Consider the following 23,290-nt stretch of genomic DNA (forward strand, 5'->3'; position numbering starts at 1 on the left):
TCGAACGAGCCGAATCGCAAACAATTTAATTATCAGGGAGAACTTTGTTAAGGCATATTAAGTGAATCTGTGACTTGGTGAAAACGTATTGGAACACGCTGTTTTCCAGACAACTCAGAATGGGATTTTCTAATGAAATGTAGCTAAATGTGAGAATGCAAACACACCCACACACTTGCACACAAACCTTGCAAGAAGTGACTATCAAAACAATATGCAACTGAACAGAATTTTTATTAGGTTTACTATCAAGATAGAACATGTTGAGATAAGAGTCTCTTTCCCCCTGTCCCTAACACTTGAAAACAATATATAACACTTGCAGATTTATTTAAGTTTTCGCACTATCACGAGTTTATATCAATTTATGAATTTTTTAAAACTCGGAATGAGTTAGTGAATCGGTTCTTCAGATGTTATTTGATTAACACTAATCGAAATTAGGCTACTCCTCTTTAAAGGAAAGATCACGAATAAAACATAGACAAACACCATAAACACAGACAATTGGCTAGATACACGCAGGGAGTTCTGTGCCATTTACTATCCGTGCAAATTAGTTTATTTAAATGTAAACTTTAAAATTAAGTTATTTAAACTTTTTGTTTTTGTAAATGTTTGTTATTCGAGTTTCATGAACGCGCATAAACGTCATAGTGGTTTCCTGGCAACAGTATACAGACAACAACATGTCTGGAAGAGAGAGATCCCGAGAAGGAGTCCGATCAGCTGAAAACTCAGAGAAGATCAAGAGATCAAAAGGAGGAAAAGCGGATAAAGATGACACTAGGCTCAGTGTACGTAAACTATAGTAACGTTACATCCGTATGAATTCGGTCATTCACTAACGTTAAGTGTTTAGACGACTGCTACAAAGCTAGGATGGAGTAAGGTAACGTTACTAGCGTACACCTTTGAAGAAGATCCCTAATCTACACAGAAGTTAAATAAATAAAACAAATACTTTAAAACTTGTATTAATATCATTTGCAAACATTTGAAGTTGTATACCAGTGCCTAAAAATGTAATTAAACTGATTCATTCCACCGTTGTTATATAGGCTAACGTTAATATAATGTCACCAGACATAAAATATGTTTTCTTTAACGTTACATGGTCACATTTGACCATTTTGTGGTGATATGATGGTATGTATTTTATATCTTAATCTCACCTGTTATTTATGACATTAAATGAAATATTAAATACAAATTACACTGTAATAATGTGCAAGATATCATGAAACAAACACTGTTAGAGTACATTTAAAATTGTAGATTCATCCTGTTGTGCAATACAGTCCTCAACTGTCAAAGTAGATTTATATGTTTGATTTGATCATATAGTTAAGGTCAAAAGTTTTCATACACCTTGCAGAATCTGCAAAATGTTAATTATTTTACCAAAATAAGAGGGATATCATACAAAATGCATGAATAAGTACTGACCTGAATAAGATATTTGTCATAAAAGATATTTACATATGCCCTCCAAAGGCAAAGCGCGGTAACTACACATTTGGTCAAAATTGAGTAAGAAAATAATTGTTGAATTTATAAAAATTACCCTGTTCAAAAGTTTACATTCACTTGATTCTTAATACTGTGCTGTTACCTGAATGATCCACAACTGTGATAGTTGTTCATGAGTCCCTTGTTTGTCCTGAACAGTTAAACTGCCTGCTGTTCTTCAGAAAAATCATTTAGGTCCTACAAATTATTTGGTTTTTCAGAATTTTTGTGTATTTGAATTCCAACAATGACTGTACGATTTTGAGATCCATCTTATCACACTTATTACAAAAAGTTCAAATGCTCACTGATGCTCCAGAAGAAAAACCATGCAAGCCGGGGGTGAATACTTTATGAATTTGAAGATCAGGGTAAATTTAACTTATTTTGTCTTCTGGAAAACATGTCAACATCTTCGTAGCCTCGGAAGGGCAGTACTAAATGAAACAAATATGATATTTAGGCAAAATAAGAAAAATGTACACATCTCTGTTCTGTTCAAAAGTTTTCACCCCTGGCTCTTAATGCATTGTTTTTTCTTCTGAAGCAGCAGTGAATGTTTGAACCTTCTGTAATAGTTGCATATGAGTCCCTCAGTTGTCCTCAGTGTGAAAAGATGGATCTCAAAAGTATACAGTCATTGTTGAAAAGGGTTCAATTACACAAAAATGCTGGGAAACCAAAGAATTTGTGGGAACTGATGGATTTTTCTGAAGAACAGCGGGCATTTTAACTGTCAGGAACTCATGAACAACTATCACTAAACAAAAAAAAACAGCTGTGGATCATTCAGGTAACAACACAGTATTAAGAATCAAGTGTATGTAAACTTTTGAACAGGGTAATTTTTTATAAATTCAACTTTTTTTGTGGACTATATGTTAATGTCTTTATGTAAAATATCTTATTGAGGTCAGTCTGTGTTAATAATGTTTTTACAACTGATTTTCAACAACAGTCAGTGTCAGTGTCAACAGTCAGCTACTAAACCTTAACTACTGTAGATATACTTTAAAATTTTGTTAAAATGAAATATAAAATATCAGGAAAATCAACTCATGGATTACTCAGTTATATTATAGTTATATTATAAGGGATTATAGTTATATTATAAGGGAAAGATCAATTTCTTATTAATTTCAATTAATGAAAGTGTATTTTCTAGTAATAATTTGATCTTATATTTTAGGAAGTGAATATTTCTTTTCCTCAGTGGGAACTTGTAAAGCAAGACCAACTAAATATTCTTCTCAATCTGCCTGTGGACCAAGTGCAGTTGTAAGTTGTAATTTAAAATCATTAATCATACGCATGTGTGTCACAGCTCTTTTGAGCATCAACAGTGTCATTTTTTGTGAGCTTCTGTCATTATTAAATACACCTTTGTATCTAATTTCCATATATGATATGACTTTCATGATATATGTGACCCTGGACCACAAAACCAGTCATAATGGTATTTTTTGAGATTTAAACATCATCTGATATATGGTTTGTTATGATATGACAGTATTTGGCCAAGATACATCTATTTTAAAATCTGGAATCTGAGGATACCAAAAAATCTAAATATTGAGAAAATTCACCATTAAAGTTGTCCAAATGAAGTTCTTAGCAATGCATATTACTAATCAGAAATTAAGTTTTGATGTATTTACTTTTATTATTTACAAAATATCTTCATGGGACATAACCTTTCTTAATATTCTAATGATTTTTTACATAAATGAAAAAAATCAATCATTTTGACCTATGCTATTGCTACAAATATACCCATGCTACTTAAGTTTTGTGGTCTAGGTTCACATATTGTATGTCTTGCATTTTAAGACAGTTTGAGGATATACTGAATATCAAAAACCACCAAGCATGTGTAAAAGAAGCTGCGCTGTTGGAGTACTTTATCAGTGGATTTTGGTGGGCCAAAGAGATGAACTTCAATTCTCAGCAAATCTCATTCATCATGGCACTTTTACAGCAACTACTAGACAACATAAAAAGTAAGTGGCGTTCTCTAAAATCAAGTTTTGTTTCGTTTGAAAGTCAACCATGGTTGATACTTTAAAGAAGTAGTTCACTTTCAGAACAAAAATTTACAGATAATGTACTCACCCCCTTGTCATCCAAAATGTTCATGTCTTTCTTTCTTCAGTTGTAAGGAAATTGTGTTTTTTGAGCAAAACATTTCAGGATTTGTCTCCATATAATGGACTTCAATGGTGCCCCCGAGTTTGAACTTCCAAAATGCAGCTTCAAAGGGCTCTAAACAATCACAGCCGAGGAAAGAAGGGTCTTATCTAGCAAAACAATCGGTTATTTTCTAAAAAAAAATTTAGAGCCCTTTGAAGCTGCATTTAAACCGCATTTTGGAAGTTCAAACTCGGGGGCACCATAGAAGTCCATTATATGGAGAGAAATCCTGAAATTTTTTCCTCAAAAAAGGCCATTTCTTTACAACTGAAGAAAGAAAGACATGGACATCTTGCATGACAAGGGGGTGAATACATGATCTGTAAATTTTTGTTCTGAAAGTGAACTACTCCTTTAAGTCTGCTACTGTATATTTTAAAAATCCATTTAACTTAACACCAATTGAGAATCTGGTATGAATTTGCAAAGCATAGTACAGATCTTTGCCTGATTTACCTTTTTTTTTCTTTATTCCAGACAAACAGTCATCATTTGCTGATAATTTCAAGGCATTTACGCAAACAGTACTTGCCACCAGACAATCCTCATCAACAGAAGCTAAAGCTAATTCTTTATTCACCACTGGTCAAATCAAAGCCATCACAGATTACTTCAAGATCAGGTTTGTCATCCTTTAATTACATTCTTCCTAAATACATATGATTATGCTCAAGTGCACATTTAATTCTTGAATATGGATATGGTCATTGTCAATCCGGCGCATGTTATTAATTGACGCAAGATGCCGCTTTGCTATTAGACAGCCGGCAACAAGCAAACTAGAATCCTTTTATGGTCTTCATAATCAATGTTATGCATAATTCATACAGCAGTGGATTGTGAAGCATGCAGACTACAGTGGTGCATAACAAGCTGCATAGAAATCATCCGTCTTTTAGAAAGCAAAAGGAAAAAACACTGATGCACAATGCTGAAAAATGACAAACAGTATGTGTATTATAGCCAAGCACGATTGATTTCTCTGCTTACCTGAAAGCCTCAGTAATGCACCCGTCAACAGACGGCTAAATTCAGACTGCTTGTTAGTACTTGAGTTTAATTTATTTTCAGTCTCCTTTATTGAGCATGTTCATTTAAAATATTAATATAAATGTTTTGCCTTTTTTTTTAAAGAGTTATTATTCATGGAACATTAGATTACATTGAATTTTAATGCAGTATTACCATTCAAGGCACAAATCATAGTAGCATAAATAGGGATTATAGCCAGACATCTCAATATTGACCATAATTACACCCTTGCAAACTGCTGGCAAGTCAAGGGTTTGAATAGAGAGCTGCTGGGATGACATTTTAGTAGGCCAAAACCCAGAAATGATCATTTTAGCGCTTCTGGTTTCATCATCCTGAAGTCAGTGGGTTTTTGGTTAAATGCTTGAAATAAGGTCCGTGGTTAACACAAACTCAAGATAGTTTCATGTTTTATTCTATGACATAAACTACATCAGTAATATACCCTTGAGATTTTTTTAAGCTTTTACTTGTTTTGAAAAAGGCTACTGTTCGGCTTTAGAATGTAGACAAATTGTGTTCATTTGTGAAGATTATCAAGATAAACAAAATTTGTAAGAATCACACACTTTTGTTGGCCACAGACTTTTTCTAAAATAATACAAAATCTAGCAGAAAGATCCTGTTGGGTTTTTCTAGAGGGAACCAGGGTGATATTAGCTTCTGAGCCAACAAAAATATGTTATCGTTGTGACGTTCAATATTGTCAACAACTGTGACAGTATTACAGTTCCTCATTCTCATATTCTTCATGTGTATACCCTATAAACAGTCTTTTCCAGCACTACAGACTATATGAATTACTGTTCAGTCATAGAAGAGAGAAGCAACTCCTGAAAATAGAGGTAAGATTCAGATTTGATATGTAAAATCAAATATTGAAATATTATGAAATATTTCTATTATATTATATTATTACATTGACACAGTGGTGTTCAACATATCAACATATCTGAGTGCATTGTTTAGTCTAAATCACTAGTTCAGTCATGTTATTCAGAGCTTGGTAAATTGTTTTTACATTCCAGAGTAAAAATGTTGCATTCAGTAATCAGTCAACTGTGCAGTGACTCACTGTTCACAGACTCCAGACTCCAAAACAGTACCTGTACTGTGGCTATACACTGTAAAATATGATGCTAACTGAAAGTGTCTCATTTTTATAAAACTATTTCACTGACTGTTTTCATAATGTGACATAATTGCAAAAACTGATTCCTCAGTAGAAAGGAAGTGGTAAACTTTGTTAAAATGTGATGTGTATTGTTATAGTAGTGTAAATATGAATCCAAAAGCAAAAGCTGTTAAAACTACTATATTAGGGAGTTGAATTAGCCCATTAGTGGTCCGCTGCTGTTAGGCAGTGGTTATCATTGTAATCTCAAGACATTTACCATAGGAATATACTAGGGCTGCACAATAAATCGAAATGAAATCGCAATCAGGATTAAGCAAAAGCATAAGAAAGAAGATGAATCTGAAGAATTCACAATCACTGCAACTGAATAAACAAAATATTTAACTGCTTTTATTGATTCAACGTGACTAATAAACACACGACTACGACAATATACATTGCCTTGCGAAATTATTCATACCTCTTCATTTTTTTCACATTTTGTTATGTTGCTGCCTTATGTTAAACTACTTTAAATTACTTTTTTCCCACATCAATCTACACTCCCTACTCCGTAATGGCAAAGCAAAAAATAGGTTTTTAACATTTGTGCAAATTTATTAAAAATAAAACACTGAAATAACTACATTGCATAAGTCTTCATACCCTTAACTCAGTACATAGTTGAAGCACCTTTATGGCCTCGTCTTTTTGGGTATGATGTGACAAGCTTTGCACATCTGCATTTGGCAATTATCTGCCATTCTTAGCCTCACCTTTTCACCTATCAAGCTCTGTCAGCTTGGATGGGGGCTGGCAGACATTTTCTAGAGTCCTAGTTGTTCCAATCGTCTTCCATTATGGATAATGCTTCTGTGAGCCTTCTTCCCTAGATCATTGCCTTAATGCAAGTCTGTCACTGAGCTCTACAGGCAGTTATCTTGACCTCAGGACTTGGTTTTTGCTCTGATATGCATTTTCAGCTGTTAAACCAGTTCTGAGAGGTGTGTGCCTTTCTAAATCATACTCATTCAAATGAATTTGCCACAGTTTAACTCCACTCGAAGTGTAGTAACATCTAGAAGCAATATGAATGCTCCTGAGCTCAATTTTGAGTGTCCCAGAAAAGGGTATGAATACTTATGCAACAGGATCTTTTCAGTTTTTTATTTGTAATAAATTTGCACAAATGTTAAAAACCTATTTTTTGATTTGCCATTATGGAGTAGGGAGTGTAGATTGATGCGGGAAAAAAGTAATTTAAAGTAGTTTAACATAACAAAATGTGAAAAAAATGAAGGGGTATGAATAATTTCAAAGGTACTTTATGGTTAATCTTCTTATTAAAACGTTTCTTATAATAAAGTATATGTATAATGCAGTGCCTTCATCACTGCTTAAAATACTATGAAATACGTTGCAGGCCTTATTCTGTGTAAGAATCCACAACATTTTACAGAAAGATTTATTTGAAACACTCGACTGATGTTTTAAAGTGAGTTTGGAGTAAGAACATGCTGTTAAATGCGGTTTTCACTTGCTTTCAGATGTAGCAGCATTTACAACACAGCCGTATTTCACTGAGAAACTACACAAACACCTGTTATTATCACAGAGGGATAGCTGCGATTTCATTATTGCATGATTAAATCGTCTGCGATAATGAATGTGAAATTGCGTAGCTTATCAGTGAACTATGGTTTTATGTAGTAAATGCTGCTCTATCTGAAAGCACATGCTGAACATTTACTACTGATTACAGAACTGACTTTACTGACGAAACGCTTATGATAATCACCTTCGATTAATCGTGCAGCCCTAGAATATACTGTTTTAAAATTATAGTGCCAATTTTTGGCCAATCCCCATAAAATTTTGCATGCTCATTTCGAATCTGTCACATGTGCTCACCTAGTTTTGTAAAGTTAGTAGAGTTTCTCTTTAGGATTTATAGGCTTTTGGATATATTTGGACATGCCCCTTTTCTAAACAACCCCGTTATGGCTACCCAAAGCGTTAAAGTTAAATTTAAAAAAAAAAAGTTATTGATCTAGAGCAGGGGTGGGCAAACTTTTTGACTCGTAGGCCACATCAAATGAGGGGGCGCACAATATGTGTATGACAAATTAAGCGTTTTATTTATTTATTTATTTTTCTTAATTGGCACGCACTACTGTACTGTATGTACTATATTTGTACTGTTCTTGTACCATCTCTACCTTACTTTTATGAGCACAGTTAGGTTGCATTGGTGCACAAGTCAACTGATGTATAAGACACAGTTTATCATTTCATTCATAAATAATGTAAAATGAACAAAACAATTAGAAACATGTATTTATATTACCCTCACTCTGCAAAAAATTCTGTAAATTTAGCAGTGTTCAGAACAGAAAAAGGAACTAAAATGTAATTAAAAAACAAACTAATTCTTGTGGCATTCACTATCAACATTTATTCTAAACGTCCAGCCTAAATATTTAAAGAAAAACTGAAACTAGCGGTGTGGTTGCTGGAAAATGCACTATACAAACTCACTTGCCTTTCTCATTCGTCACCAGTCCAAATGTGCACACTTTGCACTTGACGTTGATTGCTTTAAGTCGCCTCAGAAATTGCAGCAATTTTCAGATGATAAAAGTACGATTTATAATCCAGAATATACTAGATTAATTTTCAAAAAATGTACGTGGAAAACAGAAGAAGAAAGCATATCTTTGCAAGATAAAACAACTAATTATTTCCATGTAATTATTTCCATTATTACAGTACTCGTGAGCAGAAGGATAACACTGGCATTTTGTTCTCATACTGGAAAGTCTATAGAGCATTTTAAGCTTTTTTAAAACAGTACCAATACAAGGCATTTTTTTTTTAAATATATGAACACTTTCACATTTTTAAATAACACAAGCATTGACTAGAGTGGCCGCAATCAGCTCCGGTGGCCGATTTAGAGCCGTAGACGCTTATGGTGTAAATCGTGTTATATACAGTGAGGGAAAAAAATTATTTGATCACCTGCTGATTTTGTACTTTTGCCCACTGACAAGAAAAATCATCAGTTTATTTTAACAGTAAGAGACAGAATAACAACAAAAATATCCAGAAAAACACATTTCAAAAAAGTTATAAATTGATTTGCATTTTAATGAGTGAAATAAGTATTTGATCCCCTTTCAATCAGCAAGATTTCTGGCTCCCAGGTGTCTTTTATACTTTTATGACTTACGTTGTCTGACTATAACTCGACTGCCTGATTTTACTTAATTTTATCAGTGAACATACTTCCAATAAAGCAACAGCTCAGCTGATGCGCATCTCTAAAAGCAAAACAACGGTGTTTCATTCATGAATGAAAGTGCGTTTTTGAATGAATCTAGTGATTCATGATTATCCATTCCCAAATGAATCAGCCGTTCAAACGAATCAATTTAGTTTCATTGTAACATATAATTTCAGTTATTTAAAACATTTAATATTTCTATATTCAAAATGTTATATTTAAAACATTTATCTGAACATTAAAGGGGCTATATGTAACTTTCTGAAATTTAAACTCGCGACTGACACCTGTGGCCAAAAAACGGAACTGCTCTTCCTTTCTGAAGTCAACATTATGTTTACAGAGGTAAGAACAGTCAAATACTTATATTGTTTGAGAAACTAAGTTTGTTTGCAATATATATGACTAGCGGTGGTGGCAGAGTGATCTGAAACGTTTAACATGAACGCGCTTGACGTCACATCCGCAGACAGCGCGCAAAAAATCCGACCCGACATAAAATAGGAAAAATAGGATACAGGCTTATAGGTGCACCCACTGTGAGCTGACAAGGTGTCAGTATGCTCATCAGGAGATGTTTGAGTCATAAATGGTCAAATAAAAAGGCTATTGTTACGTTTATTTTGGGGAAAAAGTTACATATAGCCCCTTTAATTTATGAGTTCATTTGCACGTATGCCACCTCTGAGCTTTATTAAATGTCTGAAAATGCAGCCACTTTTGTGTTCTTCTGTGCCACAATCTTATTATTATTATATTGCTTTAATTAGACGTTTTAAAAAAGCTTATAAATATAATTATTTTGAATTTGACATAGATAATGACATACTTTTAATAACATTTTAAAAATGCCATTACAAAAGTAAAAAGAAAATGCCACTGTAAATCACTTTAAGGAGTCAAATGTCACCTCATATTACGAAGGCTTATTTTTTATCAGAATTTTTTATTAATGATCAGAAGATGCTTCTACATATTTTAAATTAGGAGGACAAGCACTACAAGAAGGAATAAAAGTGCTTATAAAGTGGGTGTGTGACAAGTACGGCTGTGGAATGGTGTTTGGCCAAGGAAAACTTTTCAGTCAAAAGATTTTTTTTTGCTTTAATCCCTGTAACGACCTGAGATTAGGAGCACTCTCTTAAAGGGAGTGCTCCTAATCTCAGCTTGTTACCTGTATAAAAGATTGCACTTGAACCCCTAATAATTTAAATGTTAATTTGTTTTGTATAGTTACTATTATGAAGTGAATGAAAAAATTAAATAAATAAATAAAATCCACCGTCATGACACGGGTTTGAAATGAACTTTTTCCACTCACCAGATAATTTGACTACCAATTTTTTTTTACTTTACTGGCCTTTCAGAACATCTGCTAGCCAAAGCAAAATTATTGGAAATAAACCAGATGATCAAAATCATGGCTTAGATTTAAATATATTTATTATTAAATCTGATACTGGATCATTGAATGCTTTTATGATAGTCAGTCACTTTTGGGTAGTCTCAGCCTCAGACGTCATGCCCACGGAACGTTGGCTAAACGTCTGATGCATATGGTACACTTAACTGGAAACACTTCAGGAATGTCGAAGTCGTCATCTGATTAGTTGAATTTGATCGGATTTCCGGAACACGCGAGTGTCGCGTTTATTTTCGGTCCGCCGGGAAACAAAGTGCAGACTGATTTACTCAGCGTTTTGCTAAAAGGTGCTTATGCAGACGCCGTTGTTGTTATACACATTTGCGACTTTCGCGAACAAATTACTGACTTACTGCTTGTTCTCCCTCTTCTTCGTTAACTTTCAATGCTGGTTATTTCAATGACTGACTTGTTGCACGCCAGTCTGTTGTTGTGGGGGCATTTCTACGCCCCGAAAAGTGACGCTGAATGAAACGAACTGTGATTGGTTGTTTGATATGTCGGTCAAACGGCCTTATGGGCGGGCCTTGGCCAATTAAAGCTGCCATGAATTCCAGACCTTCAGCCGTCAGTCTGAAGGTCTGGCTACGCGAGACTAACTTTTGGGTAACATTTATGAAAATAAATAAATGTACTCTGATTTCTTTTCTTCCACTGAAAGTCCATGTAACTACACTTTAATGCTCTAATAGGGTCATAAAGGCACTGTAACAGTAATTAATATAACTGCAATGGTTTAATCCCAGTTTTATGAAATAATGTGAATGCTTTGCGTTTTTCTTCTTGTGTTTTCACATGAATTTCCTCACAACGCTGTTCATGTCCATTCATGTCTCCTCCATACCGTTATCCTCCATTGCGGGAAACGCTCATGCGGGTTGTCGTCTCTCTCTCTGAATTTCAGCTTGAGCAGAAAATCAGCCTCCCATCAGATTTGCTCATCCATAATTAACACGTGATGATCGTGCTCTGAGTACACTTTCAAAATGTCAAGCCAGAGGATTATAACCAATCATTTCATTCCACTTACATCAATATTTCTGCATGCGGGGTACATCTGTATATCTGAGATCTCTAAAACGGGAAGATCTGATTACATCAAACATCAAGGCACAGATTTGTTTAGCGTTTGAATGTTGCTTTATGCTGTAGCATACAAATAATGAGAGCTGCAGTTGAGCATCTTACAGTGAACAGGGATCAAAAACAAAATCTAGGTCACTGATACAATGGCACCATGTAACAGAACAATTTTTTATTTGTTTTGAAAGGGACTTCAAAGCACATTTAGAATATTAATGTACTTGTTTATTTCCCTCGTATTGGAACCGGTTTATTGAATCAAGATGTTTTACGAATTACACAAAAGGAAAACAGGACAATGAATTGCAGCAGGCGTTCTATTTTTATTCCTATTAAAATGATACTGTTGACGTTAATTTGTTTATTGCTTGAGATGGAACACGCATGAATCATGTCATTGGGAATAATGGGAAACAATGCAGTAATGAAAGAGCATTGCTCTGCTTCTCTGCTTCAATTTGGCGATGTAATTATGTTCGGTATACAAACCACAAGACTCTTTGTTTTTGTTAGTGTGCTAGTTTTGGGTTCTGGGTGAAGGGCCTCCTGCTAAATGAGCAGAAAATGTTCCACCCGGAGAAAATTTTACTTAACTGTTAATGCAGGCCTATATATTTTCAGATACACCACACGAAATTAAGACGCAAGAGAATTGCTTTGCTCTCTAAAATACTTGATTTTTAGATATTGACCACCTGACTGTGCACTATACCACCATTACAAAATGACTCACCAAATTAATAAGTAAAATATTGATTAAAGCTGAAAATATTTTTTTGTTTATTTTGTAATTTAATTACAGTTACTTTTGATGTAGTGGCATTATATACTGTATAGAGTTTAGAATTGTATATAAAACAATAATGAAAAATTTAACATCTAATGTTAAAATCTTTTTAATGTAAACTTCTTCATTTAAGTCAAGAATAATATATGTGATTTTATATTATTTATTCAAAAGAATTGAAAGAACAGCGTCATGTCTATTAATTATATTGTTCAAATTGGTTGAGGTTGATATGGGATTTAGAAATTAATTAGTCATAACTATTAGTAATAGAAATAGTTTTTAGACAAAGTAATTGGTACAGTAATCTAATTACACTGCTGAGGGTGTAATTAATATCTAGTAATTAATCACTTCTTTAGAGTAACTTAGCCAACACTAGCTGCAACAAACAATTGTTTTGATAATTGATTAATCTGACGATAAATTATTCAAGTAATTGATTATTTCACTACGAATCAAAAGTTTTTGAACAGTTTTATTTTTAATGTTTTTAAAGAAGTCTCTTCTACTCTCTAAGCAACATTTTATTAACCAAAGTACAGAAAAAAACAGTACAATTTTGAAATGTTTTTACTATTTAAAATAACTTTTCTATTTGAATATATTTTAAAATGTAATTTATTCCTGTGATTTCAAAGCTGACTTTTTTTAATCATTACCCCAGTCTTCAGTATCACATCATCCTTTTTTGCTGCTCAAAAAAGATTTATTATTATTATATTGAAAACAGCTGAGTGATTTTTTTTAGGTTTCTTTGATGAATAGAAAGTTCATAAGGGAAGCATTCATCTGAAATAGAAATCTTTTGTAACATTATAAATGTCTTTATCATCAATTGCTAAATAAAAGTTTTCATTTCTACAATTTTAAATTCTATAAAAATGATACTGACTCCAATCTTTTGAGTGGTATAGTGTATAATGTTCCAAAAGCTTTTTATTTAATTTTTTTGTGACACTGAAGACTGGATCAGTGATGCTGAAAATTTAGATTTGATCACATGAATAAATTACATTTTAAAATACATAAATAGCAAAAATATTTCACAATATTACTGCTTTTGCTGTATATTGGATCCAATAAATGCAGGCTTGGTGAGTGGAAGAGACTTCTTTAAAAAACATTAAAAGTCTTACTGTTCAAAAACTTTTGACTGGGAGTGTAGATAAATAAATCCAAAATTGATTAAAAAGAAATAATACTTTTAATTAAAAAAGTAATTCATTTTAATCAGTTACTTACAAAATTGTTATTCCACATCCTGCTTAATGTTGTCTTCCAAACAACATAGTGGATGTTTCTGTGCAAATAAACCTTGTGCAAAAATGAATTAAAATTCAAACTGATTGTTAGCATTAGAAAGTCAAACTAACTAACTTAAAAATGATAATAACGAAAAAGCTATGTGGTAGGAGGAGCTCATTCTCTCATCTGAACATATTACATTTATACTACATTTACACTACTGTAGTCTATTTACTTTTATTCCTCTCATAAAAAATACAATTATTTCTGTTGGGGAGAATTTTAAAGGGGTCCTATTATGTTCTATTACAAAGTCTTTATTTTGTTTTGGCAGTGCACTACAACATGCTATCATGCTTGGTGGTTCTAAAAATGTAAATTATTTTCACATAATTTACATTATTACAAAAGCTTTCTCCCTAGGCTGGCACAATTGGCTCGATTAGTTCCGGGTTTAATAAAGGTCCACCTTTTGAAAAACGAAATGTGTTGTGATTGGTTAGTGGTGACACTGTGTTGCGATTGGCGAACAGCTTAGACAGCGTTTCAGTACAGCCACGCCCCTTCCCAAAGCAGCAAGTCCCATGTACAACTGTTAGCGCAAGCTAGATTAAAGTGATTCCTACGATTTAAATATGGATATTTTTCTTACAAAAACACATTGGATCGCTAAAGGAGGCTTTGACTTGTCCAGAGCCATTTGAGGCACTTTTTATTATGGATCGACTTGTTTTGGACTGATGGAGAGAAATACTTGTCTATGCCGTTCTAAAGCTTGGGAGTGCCAGGATTATTTTTAATATAACTTCAATATAACGATTACATTCGTCTGAAAGAAGGAAGTCATATAAACCTAGGCAGGGGCGGATTTAGCCATTTTGGGGCCCAAGGCAAACACAGACATGGGGCCCTCTACATATTTTGTTCCTCCTTGTAAAACTGTAAAATCGTATTCTCATAATATATTACCTGTGCAATAATATTTATTATCTATTCACAAGGAAGAGTTGCCATTTGTTCTATTTACCTTGGTTTCCAAGCAGAATCTCCCAAATAGATCTGTTTGCTGCTGCCTAAATTGTAAAAGTTGTTTATAGTCGTCTATCTTGTTTTACTAAAGCGAGAAGAAACACACGCCATAAATCATGTAAATGATCAATATGGACACATAAATGTAAAATGCTGTATTACAGTCTTCGTCATTACTATAATGGCCAAAAGTGAACACGGAAGTGCTGTTACCTGCACAGGGCTTGAAATTAACTTTTTTACTTGGTAACACTGGTGCCCCCACGTTCAAAAAGTTAGGAGCACCAAAAAAAAAAAAAAAAAATTAGGAGCACCCAATTTGTTTTTAGTAATGCACGATGCACCGATCTTGATTATTCATGGCCGATTCTGATTGTCGATGTTTTACAAGCAAATGTGCTAATTCTGAAAGCCTTTAATATATTTATGTTACGCCTTAAGCAAGGGACAAGAATTAATGTAAACATGAGTACATGAACAAGCTGGTAAATTTCTCTTTTAGAGCCATTTAAATTAGAGGCAGCCACTGTATTTTTAAACAATCTACAGTAGAAATGACAAAAAATAAACGACACAGTTCGTTCTTAGTGGTGTTGACAAATGCAACCATAATCAAGGAAGGCTACTCTGTTAATATTCAAATTGCAAATAGAGACCACATTTTCCAAGCATGATACAGAGCTATAGACAACATTATCATCTTATTATCTGCTCACATAATAACAGCCTAGATATTTTATGTAGCCTAATTTGCGCGCATTGGGAAGTCACTCTCTAAACTTGAGGTATTAAAATTGCTTTTGAAAGTGCGTTCGCGTTTTATGTTTGGTTTTAACAATCGCGCGAAACTCTCGACGGCGCTGAGCATGTTATAGCCTAATACAAGAGATTACTTTTACAAAGCCATTTGAAAGTAGGAGGACACAAACGGGATTTTGAAAAGTGCGTCCTCAATGGAAATTACGCCCCTGCGTGAGTGGAACTCTGCCGCTGAGTTATCATTTGACGTGGATGTATGCTGCGTTGTACAGTATTGAGACGGAGGCGCCAGAAATGTATCTGACAGAATGTATGCTGTAGCACGAAATATAGAATATTTCTTCAATTAATCACTTCCGCAGTTTTGCAGCAGATGCGACGTGAAATAATGGAATAGTCCAACAGTGTGGTGTTCGAGGGAGGCGCCAGTTTCCATAACATATATTCTATAGTATTCTGATGACTTTTCAGAGAATCTTTGACATTTGCCATAAAGTAAAAAAAAAAAAAAAATCACCTCGACCAAATTTTTTTGAGGGGGCCCCCTTGCAGCTCGGGGCCCAAGGCAACCGCCTACCTTTGCCTAATGGCAAAGTCCGCCCCTGAACCTAGGAAGCATGGGGGGTTAGTAAATAATACAGTACAGTAGTGTTGGTCCTATCGTGCATGATATTATCATTATTGTGCTAATTTATTTAATTATTTACATGCCCGAAACCAGCTCCAGCATAAGGCTAGTGAAGCTATCTACACTGAATGATGAATAAATCTCTTACCACGCACTGCACATATCTGTGGCGCGGCTCTAGTCTAGTCTAGTCTAGTCTAGTCTAGTCTAGTCTAGTCTAGTCTATGCTTTTGTTTACTTCAGCCGTTGTTCCACATGTGATTCGACCCTCTATACCACACACATCAACGGTGCAGCTCCAGCACGGCTACCGGAGCAGTTTGCGGCCACTTTAGTCAATGCTTGTGTTTGTACAAAGCGGCTATCCATGCTACATCACTAAAGTTAGGTGAATCCCCGACCTTGTCCCTCCCCACCCACCTACAATTCGAATTTCTGTAGGCGGGATTTTTTGAATGATATTCTAACTGACCACGTTGTGACATCATAGCATCCGGAAAACAAACGCTGTAGTCCAAAGGAGCCGTTCGTTGTAGTTCTTGAATAGGGATTTTTTAAAAACTAAATATCTCCCTTTGGAGTGGACTTTGAGATTTGTAACTTTGTAAATGTTTTTATGCATAAACATACACACCACACGCTAAAATTCAAAAAGTGAAAAAGCATAATAGGACCCCTTTAAACTTTTAATGTCTAACAAGAAATATATACAGTATATAAAAAAATGATCCCATTCTATTGTGCTTTATCTCTGTATGTTATTCACTACTGTGAAGTGACATGACAAATGTTTTCTGTGCACCGTGTACCGTGCACCGAGTTGTGATTAAGTGATAATCAAATTGTTGATCATCTTCATTATTGATTTTATTGATGAGTTGTTGCAGATCTACTTCCTGTCAGGGCTCTGATAATGACTGATCGACTATATATTATCCTACTTAAAGGGACAGCTCACCCTAAAATAGAAATTCTGTCATTAATTACACACCCTCATATCATTCCAAGACCGCAAGATTTTCGTTCATCTTCAGAACACAAATTAAAATATTTTTGATGGAATATCTCATTCAGGTAAGTACCATGACACATGCATGTAGTGCTACTGACACTGGAGTCAGCATTCTGATGTTTTCTTTGCACAGAGAAAGTATTCTTGTAGCTTCATAACATTAAGGTTAAACCACGAAGGTCATATGGTTTTGGAACATCATGAGGGTGAGTAATTAATAACAGATTTGTCATTTTTGGATGAACTGTTTCTTTAATGTTGCAGGAAGTAATCATCAATGACATATTTAATGAATTTAAAAAGATTGGGTGTTTTGTTTTCAGAGATGCATTGAGGTGATCAACCCTGCTGAGTTTGCTGCCCCGCTGGAAGAAGGCCTGCCCGCTGATCTGTACTTCCATTACATGGCTCCCCCACGTGTCCAAACGCCTGAGCAGGTAAAATGTTTCCTTTCCCTTCCAGCCCAGTCCCTGCTGCAATCATGGCTGAACTATCCAAAAAGCGTTCTAACGTGTTTGGCTCGCAGTAAACTGTTGTATTCTTTTTGTGGTTCAGACTTTGCTTGGAATTACCCTTTCAGAGAAGATGCGTTTCACATGTTTCTCATTTTCAGAGGAAACACAAATCTGCTTCCAAGTATGACTAACACTTTTCCTTAACAGACACTGTGCTGTACAGCTGGAGAACATAGACTGTACTGAGCAGAGGGAATCGTATATTATAGCAGAAGGATTACATCACAAGCACCATTTCTATCTTTATGGTTTTTTTCAGCCCCTCTGAGAATTTTCTTTTGCAACTATTTTTGTATTCATGTATTTTTAATAATTTATTTGTTGAGTACAGAAAAAATTTATCTAGTATAAATATTGAATATAAAAATGTCCACACATTTCACCTTTAAGGGGCTGTGTATGTTTAACTTTCCCACATATTTTCCCATTCAAGTCATGAAAATGAATAAGATCCTAAAAGTCATGGGAATTTATATGTCAATATACATTTCTCTGGTTTCCCAGCATTAAAGTCCAAACTGACCCTGCTGTGCACAGTTCATCAGTAATACTGTGTAATATTTCATCAAAATGTAATAACATCTTCCAACTCTGAAAAGACTTTCCTTTTCCATTAACGTCACAAACCTCTCCCATCCAATGTGTAATTTTCACGATTCAGTCAATCCCTGATTTTAAAATCAAGTTCCACCCAACAAGTTATCTTGTTAAATATCCTGTTTTAATTTACATATGACACATACTATGTGCATTCTCTATAAAATGATCTTTAAATCCACATCCCTGGAAAATACATGGAAATGCATTGGTCAGAAGGCGTGGGAATCCTGTGTTCTGCAGAATCTCATTAGAATGCACAGTGTGCACGATCCAGGAAGTGTGTGCTGTTCAGAAAAATGCCACATGTAGGCGCTGTGCTACTACTTATGTTTTTATGAATGAGTTTTCTCACACAAGATACTCAGTTCTCAGTTGCCTTCCCACATGAATGCTCAGTAAATTCCCCCATTAGTTCTTTGATGTAATATTACATTAAAAGCTAAGAAAAATAAATCACTTCAGAGCATATTTTGCTTTTAATGTGAATAACTAATAGGCTTGTGCTTAATGAATCATGCTACGCCATATATTTTAAAATAAGGTCAAAACCTAGAGCCCAAAAAGAGGTTTTACGTATTTTGATTTTCATTGTACTCATAAATTTTGTCTTGTGCAATAGCATTAATATGTTATTGTCATCACCATTTATACACAGAACAACAGATGTGGAGAATGTGCTGAAGGGGATACAATGAGTTGTGGAACAATTTTCACTCAGAAATTGCTAGTAATTTACACAGTAAATAAGTACAAAGAACTGGCAAGTAACACATTTAGTTAAATGTGAATTGTTGAAGTGGAAAGACTGAAATGTTATTTTCTTGTAAAATACACTTTAGTAATCGGTTTTATTTACAACTTATATATATATATATATATATGTGTGTGTGTGTGTGTGTGTGTATATATATATATATACTGTATATAAATATATATTTATAAAATGTCTCCATCGCGATATGATCGGATGTGACAAGTTATGTTGGGCTGTGATTGGTTGATGCGATAAATCCCGCCCCTTGTGTTCGTGCACGTTTAGAGTTTGTAAATCAGCCTGAATTAACAATATAATGGCGTTGGTGGGAAGACTAATTTTAAAAAGTAACTAAACAACTCACACACTTAGATATAACCATTTTGTTGCGTAAAACTAAAACTTTAAACCTAAAACTTAAAGATATTTCACATAAAAGACATTTACTTATAGTCCACAAGAGAAAATAATAGTTGAATTTATAAAAATGACTCCGTTCAAAAGTTTTCATGCACTTGATTCTTAATACTGTGTTGTTACCTGAATGATCCACAGCTGTGTTTTTTTGTTTAGTGATATTGTTCATGAGCCTGAACAGCTAAACTGCCTGCTGTTCTTCAGAAAAATCCTACAGGTCTCTGAAATTATTTGGTTTTGCAGCATTTTTGTGTATTTCAAACCTTTCCAAAGATGACTGTATGATTTTGAGATTCATCTTTTCACACCGAGGACAACTGAGGGACTCATATGCAACTATTACAGAAGGTTCAAACGCTCACTGATGCTCCAGAAGGAAACACTATACATTAAGAGCCAGGGGTGTAAACTTATGAACAGAATGAGGATGTGTATATCTTTCTTATTTTGCCTAAATGTCTTTTTTTTTTCATTTAGTATTGTCCTTCAGAAGCTATAGAAGATACTTGTTTCCCAGAAGACAAAATATGTTAAATAAGGCTCTTAATGCATTGTGTTTCCTTCTGAAGCATCAGTGAAGCATTTGAACCTTCTGTAATAGTTGCATATGAGTCCCTTAACTGTCCTCAGTGTGATCTCGGATGGATCTCAAAATCATACAGTCGTTGGAAAGGGTTCAAACACTCAAAAATGCTGGAAATCCAAAGAATTTGTAGGAGCTGAAAGATTTGTCTGAACAGCAGGCAGTTTAACTATTCGGGACAAACAAGGGACTCATAAACAATGATCACTACAAAAAAAAAAAAAAAAACACAGCTGTGGATCATTCAGGTAACAACACAGTATTAAAAACAAGTGTATGTTTTGTAAATTGAGCTATTTAATTTTCTTGTGGACTATATGTAAATGTCTTATATGTGAAATATCTTATTCAGGTCAGTATTAAATAAAAAATAACATGCATTTTGTATGATCACTTTTATTTTGGTAAAATAATGAACATTTTGCAGATTCTGCAAGGTGTACGTAAACTTTTGACAACTGCAACTCATTTAGTATTTATTTAAAGATGTATAAAAAAATCTTTATGCGGCTGTTTTCCATACTGTTATGACAATATGTAAAAACAAAACAAAAAAAAAAACAGTGTGAGTGTGAATGAAATAACATTTGAAATGATATGTAGGTATAAAATAATGACAGAATTTTTATTTTTGCCTGAATTTTCTCTTTCAATGACCATAGGCTGTGCAGGAACCTGAAAAGGAGAATATAGAAGAACCTGGAAAAGCTGAGCTGGAAGAAAGTCCTGGGAATCACGTGGGCTTCAGTGTCGAAGATGTTCGAGAGGTGCTGGGGGAAATGACCCAGGAGATGTTAGCAAAACTGCAGGTATACACCCTTGAGCAAAAAAACAAGCCTTCCCAGTTGCCTTACATAACGACGGCCTGTTTATAAGAAAAAACATGCTGATTAATTCCAACAGAGAGCGAAAGGAAAAAAAAAACACTTTTTTTTGTTTATTCGCTTGAGCCAGTTTCCACAAGAATAACATTCAAGGCTTGAGGGCAGGAATATTGCAGATAGCATTAATAAAACATCTTAAAAGGCAAAAATGAATAACACACTATGTATCAGGAACAGTATTTCTGAAAATATCACAGTTCCGCTCATATTCTCCCACAAACCTCCACCCACGGTGTGATTAGGCTAAAAAAATGTATTCGGTATTAAAACTTGAATAACGCTCTCCTGCTTAATATCATTGGTATTCGCCGCATAACGTAAAGTACATTAGACAGCTTCTTGCAGATAACGTGATTAATTTTACGGTAGACTTAAGGTGGAATTGAATTACCGTGACTGCCACAATTGCACAAAACAAGCAGGATTGCTAAATTGTGTCGTCTTTATCGCAAGTTTTTACACGTCGAATGTGTTGGAGGTTTCAGACGGTTGCCGTAGGCCATGCTGACAAGACCTGAATGGAAGGGGCTATAGAAAGACATGCGTAATTTTTCACTTTGATGGGATTAATGATTATGGGGGTCATTCAATTCTCCTGCCATGTTCCATGAAGACCTTTGTCGTCTGTGTGACAAGCCTTTATTTCAAATGGCAGACGCACTGTAATTTGAGAGCCCATTTGTAGTGGCTTGTGTGTGCATCTTATATGTGAGTGATACGTTGTAGAGCTGCCGCTATTTCCATCAATTCTCCCGGGCTTTGCCTCTCTTTTTAATGTCAGAGGAAGGTCAATTACATATATCACTTTGCTAAATATAACCTCATGTAAAATGTTTGGTAAAAATCTTGCTGCTTCAATAGATTCTATCGAGCTGTTGTTGTTTTTTTCTATGCTAATTGTAACCCGTGTGGCTCTGGGGAGCGTATGAAGTCACTGTGAAGCGTGTTTAATATCAGAGTCATCCGCGTTTGGTTTGAAGTGTTTGCTACATCCATATTTATTCTTTTCTGTTTCCTTTTTTTTCCCCCTTGGATATTATTCTAGTTTCAAAAGTTCCCAGGAATGCCATAACTCTGTGGATCTCATCATACCTAATATGGTAGAAACACTGAAAATTACAAATGCTGGAATTACAGAGAATGACTTCCTTACCAATAACATTACCATTCCAGATGTGGACCAGAGGCATTCAATATGCCTTTGTGCTGAACGGGGGAACTTCTCTGCACACAATGGGTTGTGTATTTTCATTTAAAGCTGGAACATTGCGTACAAATATGCATGAGTGCAGTATATTGTTTTACAGCGAGTCAACGATTCATGACAAAAAGTGGAATGTAGCGTAAAGACAATCAAGTTTATTTTTTAGCTTTTTTTTAAACATTGTGACATTATGTATTCTCATTTCTGTAACATGTTCTGGTCATTTTATACATGGGGGTTTATTTATTTTGTAATTTCTATTATTCTCAAAGGTGAATCTCATTACTGTAATACAATAATTTATATTTATATAATAATACTATAAGAATAACAATCTATATAATAATATGTTGTGTTGAAATCTCTATAGCCTATTTTTAGGGAGATTTTGTTTTTTAAATTGCTTCATGATGTCATGTATTTTTTTTTTATTTGGTATTCATTTATTCAATCCTTTATTTCCAATATTTTCAAATGTAAATCTTATTACTATAATAAAATAATCTATATTTATATAATAATTTTATAAGAATACCTATATAACAATATTTTTAATGAAATCAGTATAGCCTATTTTTTGCTTTTTAAAAATTCTTTTATTTGTTATTTTTACTGTCCATTCTCATTTCTGTAATATTTCATTAATGAGGGTATTTATTAATTAATACATTTGTTTTAATCTTTTTAATTTTTTATTTTTAATATCCATACTCATTTCTGCAATCTTTTCTGCATATTTTATTCATGATTATTTATATGTATGTATGTATGTGTATGTGTATGTATATATATATATTTATACATTTTATTTATATATTTATTTACAAAGGTGAATCTCATTATTCTAATACAATTATATAATAAAACTATAAAAATAACAATCTATATAATAATTGTTTTTGGTGAAATCACTATAGCCTATTTTTAAGGAGTTTATGCTGTTTTCAAATTACTATGCTTTTTCATTTCTATAATTTTTTCTGCATATTTTATTCATGATGGCATTCATTCATTCATTCATTCATTCATTCATTCTTTCCCATTATTTTCAAAAGTAAATCTAATTACTGTAATACAATAATCTATATTCATAATATAATGCAATAGGAATACCTATATAACAATATTTTTATTGAAATCAGTATAGCCTATTTTAGGGCGATTATACTTTTTTCAAATTATTAATTTTACATTTTTACTATCCATTCTCATGTCTGTAATGTTTTC

General features: G+C 33.9%; 1 protein-coding gene across 1 annotated transcript; it reads left to right on the top strand.

The window, feature by feature from the left end:
- The first annotated feature begins 689 nt into the window (after positions 1–689).
- Positions 690–20,850, top strand: cabcoco1 (ciliary associated calcium binding coiled-coil 1). Its single transcript, XM_073828844.1, has 7 exons — positions 690–797; positions 2,702–2,790; positions 3,343–3,512; positions 4,180–4,324; positions 5,507–5,579; positions 17,430–17,543; positions 20,638–20,850. The coding sequence occupies exons 1-7, from the start codon at positions 690–692 to the stop codon at positions 20,848–20,850; spliced, it is 912 nt and encodes a 303-aa protein (XP_073684945.1).
- Positions 20,851–23,290: the final 2,440 nt, after the last annotated feature.

The sequence above is a fragment of the Garra rufa genome, chromosome 22 (genome assembly GCF_049309525.1).
Source record: "Garra rufa chromosome 22, GarRuf1.0, whole genome shotgun sequence".
In the NCBI taxonomy this organism is placed as follows: domain Eukaryota; kingdom Metazoa; phylum Chordata; class Actinopteri; order Cypriniformes; family Cyprinidae; genus Garra; species Garra rufa.